The sequence below is a fragment of the Calypte anna genome, unplaced genomic scaffold (genome assembly GCF_003957555.1).
Source record: "Calypte anna isolate BGI_N300 unplaced genomic scaffold, bCalAnn1_v1.p scaffold_211_arrow_ctg1, whole genome shotgun sequence".
NCBI classification, from domain to species: Eukaryota; Metazoa; Chordata; class Aves; order Apodiformes; family Trochilidae; genus Calypte; species Calypte anna.
In genome coordinates this window covers 270,914-278,314 of record NW_022045483.1, presented here as the reverse complement: position 1 = coordinate 278,314, position 7,401 = coordinate 270,914, and the positions used below count along the sequence as shown (strand labels likewise).

The following is a 7,401-nucleotide window of genomic DNA, read 5'->3' as shown; positions in this document are numbered from 1 at the left end:
CAGGTGTGACCTCTTTACTCCTTTTCTCTTTCCAGAGCCCAAAATGTTCCTCAGAACCGAGCAGTGTCCTTGGTTCTGCACACCAGTCTCTAGCATTAACTGTAATCAAGTGTTATCAGTCCCAGAAGCAGACACTGACTGAGAAACTTGCTGTTAATTTCAGCAAGTGCAGCTACTTACAGGAGACTTAGGTGAAAGCAAAAGTACAAGACAGAAAATCCCCTTTATCCTGGCCCAAACCAGGACAGAGGTTCAACCAGGCCACACTTAGAATCCTGGGATCGGTTTTTGGCCCCTCACTACAAGAAAGCCCTCGAGGTGCTGGAGTTTAGAGAAAGTCAACCAAGCATGGTAAGGATCTGGAGAAAGAGTCCTGTGAGGAGTTGATGAGGGAATTGGGATTGCTTAATTTGGAGAAGAGGTGGGTGCTGGGCACTTCTCTCAAGCAAATAACAATAGGAGTTGAGGAAATGGGCTGAAGTTGCAATGAGGGTGGTTTAGATTAGGAATTAGGAAGAATTTCTTTACGATGAGAGTAGTCAGGCACTGAGCTGAGCAGGAAGGTGGTGGAGTCACCATCCCTGGAAATATTGAAAAACCGTGTAGAAGAGGCACTTGAGGACATGGGCACAGTGATCCAGATAGTGATAAATAGGTTTTATTGGGTGTAATGGGGAGGGGGGTAAGACATTGACAGTTGAATGTGGTGAACTTGAAGGTCTTTTCCAACCGTGACAATTCTGTGGTGCTGAGTGTAGCAGGGGTTAGCAAAGTACCTGCCCTGAGCTGAGCAGGAGTACAGCTCAGTGTCCTGAGCAGGACTGGGGAAAACCCAAGGATCCGGGTGGGGCAGGAGCCAACCTGGTTCCAGTGGGGCAGAAATCCCAAGCAGCTGCCTCTTGGGGCAGGACCAATACTCACTGCCCTCCCAGAGGTTCAGGGGCTGCAGCTTCTCTTTAGAAAGAGGTGGGAGCTCTGCCAAGCCCCAAAAGCTCTTGTCCCAAGGCAAAAAGCCCTTTGCCACCAGCCCAGGGGGAAGCCCAGTGGCTGCCAGTGGTGGAAGGTGACTGGGCTGTGGCAGCCTTGAGGGGACACCGTGCCAACCCGTGTCACAAAGGGTGTGAAGAAGAGAGTGGATCAGGCCAAACTGTTTATGTGAATTACTTAATGAAAAATTAAGACTTGTAATATATGCTAATGAATTTGTGTTCATAACTACTAATAATTCAGGGTTAAACTGAGAAAGAAGCTAACAAAGCAGCCGAGACATTTCACTTTCCCATACAAAGCAGCTGAGACATGTCATTTTTCTACTAGAACAATGTAACCAATACAAGGTCCTAACGGGATTAATTTCTAGCTAGCAAATAATTAAAGTGTAAGTCTTTTCTTCTGTAACTCTTTTCTTAAAACAAGTCTTGTTCTAAAAGCAAGGTACTGCCAAGGCCAGCTGGACACTAAAGGATGTGAACATCCGCACAAGAAGACTATAAAGATATCATCACCAACGGATAAGAAGAAATTATGGCTGGGGTCTTGTAACAATATTGCTTTGTAACAACCTAATGAAGTCAGCAAGAACTAAGAATGTAGTATTGTTGTAACCTCCCCCTTTTACTGTATAAATACCCTAACCCCTTTTCCCTTAACCCTTTGGAACTCTTTGTCCGGCGCAAGCTGGGGGGTTCCCCGGATCCGAAAATAAATACCTTTGCTGTTTAAAGACTCAAACTCTGTCTCTAAACAGTTTTGTTTGGCCTTTTTCGGCTTCAGGTGGTGACGTGGCCAGAGCTTGGAACTCTGAGAAGCAGGCCAGGGCAGGAGAGTTGGTCTGAGTTGGCCCTCAGGAGAACTCAGCTCCTTCCTTGGCTCCTTCCTTGGGTGCCCACTGAGCATTTGCTGCCCACTTCTCCACAGCTTCCCTCCTCTGACAAAGGTAATTCTGTTAATTGGGCTTTCAGGAGAGGTGAGAGACTGGAAAAGTAGAGGCTGGACTACACCTTCCAAGCTCCAGGCTGAGCTCTTCCACCTTTCTAGGCTGGGCAGAGACAGGCTGTGTGTAGAGAAGCATCTGAGAAGCTGCCTAAATCAGTTGGGCTTGGGTTGGATCCTTGAGTTCTCTGTGTCTGAGGCTGTAGGGGAGGGCATTGGTTGGAGCTGTTAAGGTGGTGCAGAAAAGAGAGAGATGAATTCTTGTTTGGTTTCCTCTTCTGACATCATCTGGTGAGTCTGGGGCACTGTAAGAGCCCCATTGGCAATTGCATCCCCAGAGAGCAACAGGGAGAGAGGAGAGGGCATCAACATCTTTGGCTTCTCAGCTCTTGCTGAGAGATTTTTCAAGTGGGAGAAAGGCTGTAACTGAGAGGTGCCAGAAACTGAAGAGCTGTGAAGAGAGCACAACCTGGAGCGGGAGAAGCAGGGATTCCCAAGGAGGTGCTGGGGCCGTGGCAGGGCATGTGCACACAGGGCTCTGGATTGAGCTGGAGGGTAGAGGAAGGTCCTGAGGGGATGTAAGGGAGGATGGGGCCTAAGGGCAGCCCAAGAGGTGTTGTGTTTCCCTTAAGTTGCCCCTCCCTCCTTTCCTCCTCCCACACTTCCTTCCATTTGGCAGGATGGCACGGAGACCCCCCAGCCACCCCAAGCAGGCCTGGGAGGAGGTGAGGGCTCCTCAGGAGAGCAGCTCTCCAGCAGAACCCTACGAAGTGACCACGGTCCAGCCACTGCAGATGAGTGAGTGAGAGGGGGGCCCTGGGGGGGGTGGAGAGGGTCCAGAGCCCAGGGAGTGGGAGTGCTGGGATGCCGGGATGCCGTTTCCATGGCAACAGGGGTACCACAGGCAGGGGGCACAATGGTGGTGGTGCCTGACTGCCAGGGCTTCTTGGGGCTGGGGGCTGGTCCCAGCACAGCCTCCCTCCTCATCCATGCCAAGTTGAAAGCTCTTGCAGTGATTGGGAAGCTTGTGGGCAAAGATGCTGAGTCCTGCTACCTCTTGTGTGTTTTCCCCCCATGCAGGCAAGACACTGGAGGAGGAGGAGAATGCACAACACCCAGATGTCCAGCCCAAGGGGCAGTCTGAGAGCCCCAGATTGTTTCCTTTGCCTCACAGCAGTGTTGTGACCACGGTAATGAGGAGCCCCGGAGTGTCAAGGGGTCCTGCGGGCTCTGCTTGTCTCTCACTGCTCTCTTTGCTTCCTCTCCTGGCCTGCCATCCCCTTCCAAAAGGGCTGGGTTGACCTGCATGTCCTCCAGGCACATCTGAAGCATCCCTCCCCTGCAAAGAACTTCCTGGCACTCAGGGCCTTGGTGGCACTGTCAGAAGAAGAGGAGATGGTGAGCGAGGTGGAGTCAGGCAGAGCCACCTTGGCAGCCTGGGGCTGTGGCAGGGGGGTAACGTGGTGGCTTGAGTCTGGCTGGGAGGAAGGAGGTGGCTGTCAGCAGAGTGAGCCCTGCTCCAAGCAGCACAGAAATTCTCTGCTTCCCCCAGGCCAGAAGAATGAGGTACAGGTGCCTGCTGGATGACATCCTGCTGTGCCTGAGGAATCCCTATGCAGACAGCAGAGTGTCAGCCTTGCTCATCTTCCACAATTTGATGGGGCACCTGAAGAAGAAGTCCAGAGCCATTGCTCTGCTGCTGGTGGACGAGCTCCCACCCTTCTTTGATGATGTAAGGAGCCTGAGCCCCACAGAGGGGCAGAGGGCAAGGACCCCATGGGCAGCACTTGGGCAGCTCCTCACACCCCTGGGCTCTCTCTGCTGGGAGGGCTGCTGGGTCCTGCAGCCCAGTGCAGCTTCTCCTTGGCAGGATGAGGCATCCAGGCCCCCCAATCCCCCGAGCATCTCCTCTCACACCCACCCCACCAATGCCCCTGCTCACCATAGGCAGGGAGAGGCTGTTGCTGCACTCACCTCGTCTTTCTCTTTTTCTCTTTTTCTCTCTCTTTTTCTCTCTCTTTTCCTCTTTTTTTTCTTTTTTTCTCTCTTTTTTCCTCTTTTTTCTTCTTTTTCTTTTTTCTCTGTTTTTTTCTCCTTTTTTTTATTTTTCTCTTTTTTCTCTTTTTTTCTCTTTTTTTCTCTTTTTTCTCTTTTTTCTTTTTTCCCTTTGTTTTCTTTTTCTCTCTATTCCTTTCTATTATTTCTATTTCTATTCCTTCCTTCCTTCCTTCTTTCCTTCCTTCCGTCCTCCCAGGAGTCCATCCAGGTACAAGAGCTTTCCATCAGCCTTCTGAGAAAGATGGTGGAGTCTGTGGAGGGGGGAGATGAGCTAGAGAGGGAGGAGATGAAGAAGAAAATCTGGAGAGCCCTCCTCCCACTCTTATTCCATCTGAATGACCAGACCGACAGTGTGGCCCAGGTAGGGATTTCAAAGCTGAACAGATTTTCAGGTGACATGGAGACAGGTACAGGTGACAGGTACAGATTTTCCCCAAGTGACATGGGGAAGGGAGACCTGGTCCTCTGGTGGTGGCCTGGCCATCAGGACTGAGGGCTGCTTTCAGTCAGCCTCTGGGAACCTTCAGGTTGCCCCACTTGCCCCAGTTGCCCAGGGCAGGGCAGAGATCTCCTTCCTTGTGCCAGTCCTACTACTGCCTTCCTCCTCCTCCTCCTCCTCCTCCTCCTCCTCCTCCGCCTCCTCCTCCTCCTCCACCTCCTGCTGCTGCTGCTGCTGCTGCTGCTGCTGCTGCTGCTGCTGCTGCAGAGGGGGCAGGGTGCTAGGGACCCCTCCCAGGCCTCCTCCTGCACAGCCCAGAGGATGGGTCCCTGCAGAGCCCCTGCCACAGACAATTAATGATCAGATTCCCCCTGCCTGGCCTTGCCAAGAGGAGGGGGATGTCAGGGCTCCTTCTCCAAGCTGTGGTGCTGTCTCCCAGCTTCTGCTGCTTTGCAGGCCACTCAGGAAGCCCTCCTCACCTGTGCAGACCTCCTGGACAATGAAAAACTCAAGCGTCGGGTCCAGAGAAAGGATACAAGGAAGATTGGAAAGCTACTGGTGAGGATGGGCCCCAGGCAGCAGGGATGCCCCATGAGCCCAGGGTCTGGGTCTGCAGCTCTTCCTCACTGACCCTGCTCCATAGTGGAACACACAGCCTGGAGATCAGTCCCCCTTCCCCTTCCCCTTCCCCTTCCCTTTCCCCTTCCCCTTCCCCTTCCCCCTCCCCTTCCCCTTTTCCCTTTTCCCTTTCCCTTTTCCCTTTTCCTTTTCCCTTTTCCTTTTTCCTTTTTCCCTTTTCCCTTTTCCCTTTTCCTTTCTCCCTTTTCCCTTCTCTTTCTTCCCTTCTCCCTTCCCCTTCCCTTTCTTCCCTTCCCTTGGATGGGCAGAGGGGTGGCTTCAGCACATGGGAAATGGTCTGTGCCATTTTCTCCAGTTGGAGCAGGACAAGAGGAGGCTCCCAGACCACCTCAATTTCTGCATGAAATCCATGGCAGACACTCGGGCCAGTGTCAGGCTGCAGGCTGTCAGGTTCATGGGTAAGACACAGCCCCCGGGGCCTCTCCTTCCCCTCTCCTTCCCCTCTCCTTCCCCAGGGCTGTTCTGATGAGATCTCTGTTCTCAGGGATTGCTGTGCGGCGCCTGAGCGGGACCCAGGATCAGGAGAGTCTGTGGAAAATGTGCAGCGGTGAGTAGGGGCAGAGCTGTTCTGGCTGGGGCTGGTGGGGCAGGGGCCATGCCTGGCCCTGCTCCAGGGAAAGAAATGCCCCAGGGAAAGAAAGAAATGCTCCAGGGGCAGAGGAAGGGATCAGGGGTGCTCGGGGCATTCCTGAGCAGCAGGAATGATCCCACCTCCTCCTCCTGTCCAGGGACAAAGAGGGATGGAGCTGGCATGGGAGGCTCTTTGCAGACAGAGGGGTTTCACCACTGCTCCCTCTTTTTCTTCCCCTTGCAGCCCTCCACAGACTGGAGAAGGACCCTGACCTGGAAGTCCGGTCCCAGGCAGCTGAGACCTTGGTCTTCCTGAGATCCCTACTGAAGAAGGGAAGCCTGGGATGGTTCCGATGGGTATTGTGCTGCTGGCTCTGAAGAGAGGAGCAGGGGTGAACTGGGGGAAATGGCTGCAGGTGAGTAAAGCTGGAACAACCAGCTGGGCCCCACGGTGTCCTCCCTTCACACAAGGAGCAGCCAAAGTGTGCTGAGCACTCAGACAGGAAGGAGCCTGCCAGGGGCAGTGGCTGTGGCTGCACAAGATCTTGACACTTGTGGGCTGTGGCTGGATGATTTGTCTGCCACATTGTCCCAGTCTCCTGTCCCAAGCATCACCAGGCTGTCCCTTGAACACCCTACATGTGCACAGTGCCTGTAGCAGCTCTGCTCCTGATGTTTTGAGGAGGACCTGGTGGCAATGGACTGCAGAGAGCAGCCTGGTGCTGAACTTCCCCAAGAGGCTGTGCTGTCACTCATGGGTTTTTGCCTGCTGCTGAGCATCCAGGAGCTCTGGAGAATGGGCTGAGGGCACATCTGTGAAGGGTACCTGTCAGGGTTTAACACTGGCCCAGCAATTAAACCAAATAACAGATGGTCTTTATTAATCTTCCTCCTCTCCCTGATAAAGAAAGGAGAGAGAATAAGGGAGAGAGGCTTATGGGTTGGAAACTAAACTACACAGCTTTAATGATAAAAAGGAAAAATCACTAAATATAGACACATACACAGGAAAATTGGTGCCATGTTCCTCCCCCCTTTCCCCCAATAACTCTCACATCACCACTGAGGCTGCAGGGCAGCCCTGGGAACATTTGGGCTCTGGAAAAAGAAAAGGAGTAAAGAGGTCACACCTGCAACCCTCCTTTGGGAAGGGGGTCAAACTGGAGTCAGCAGCAGTCAGGAGCTGGAGGCAGGAACACAGAGATTCAGGCTGCGATGGATCAGGAGCACAGGCAGAGGAACGGATGGAATCCTCCCAGGATGCCAAAGCAAACAGGGACAGGAGAAGAAGGGGAAGCAGGAAGGGGTTTGACCCTTGTGATCCCTCAAATTTATACTGAGTATGAGGTGTATGGGATGGAATACTCTGTTTGGTCAATTTTGGTCATTTATCTTGTCTGTTCCTCCCCAAAGGAAGGTTGCAGGTGTGACCTCTTTACTCCTTTTCCCTTTCCAGAGCCCAAAATGTTCCTCAGAACCAAGCAGTGTCCTTGGTTCTGCACACCAGTCTCTAGCAGTAACTGTAAACATCAAGTGTTATCAGTCCCAGAAGCAGACACTGACTGAGAAACTTGCTGTTAATTTCAGCAAGTGCAGCTACTTACAGGAGACTTAGGTGAAAGCAAAAGTACAAGACAGAAAATCCCCTTTATCCTGGCCCACACCAGGACAGAGGTTCAACCAGTCTGAGCACTTCATTGCTCCTCCCGCTCAGTTCTTGTGGAACAGACACAAGGACTGAGATTTACTCAGCACGCCCTTTT

The 7,401-nt window shown here is 52.5% G+C and overlaps 1 protein-coding gene across 1 annotated transcript; it reads left to right on the top strand.

Moving 5' to 3' along the window:
- The first annotated feature begins 2,612 nt into the window (after nucleotides 1-2,612).
- On the top strand, nucleotides 2,613-5,059 carry LOC115600302. The gene is made up of 6 exons (XM_030468656.1): nucleotides 2,613-2,730; nucleotides 3,013-3,122; nucleotides 3,250-3,330; nucleotides 3,485-3,664; nucleotides 4,187-4,351; nucleotides 4,886-5,059. Exons 1-6 carry the CDS (start codon nucleotides 2,613-2,615, stop codon nucleotides 5,057-5,059), a joined length of 828 nt encoding a protein of 275 aa, XP_030324516.1.
- Nucleotides 5,060-7,401: the final 2,342 nt, after the last annotated feature.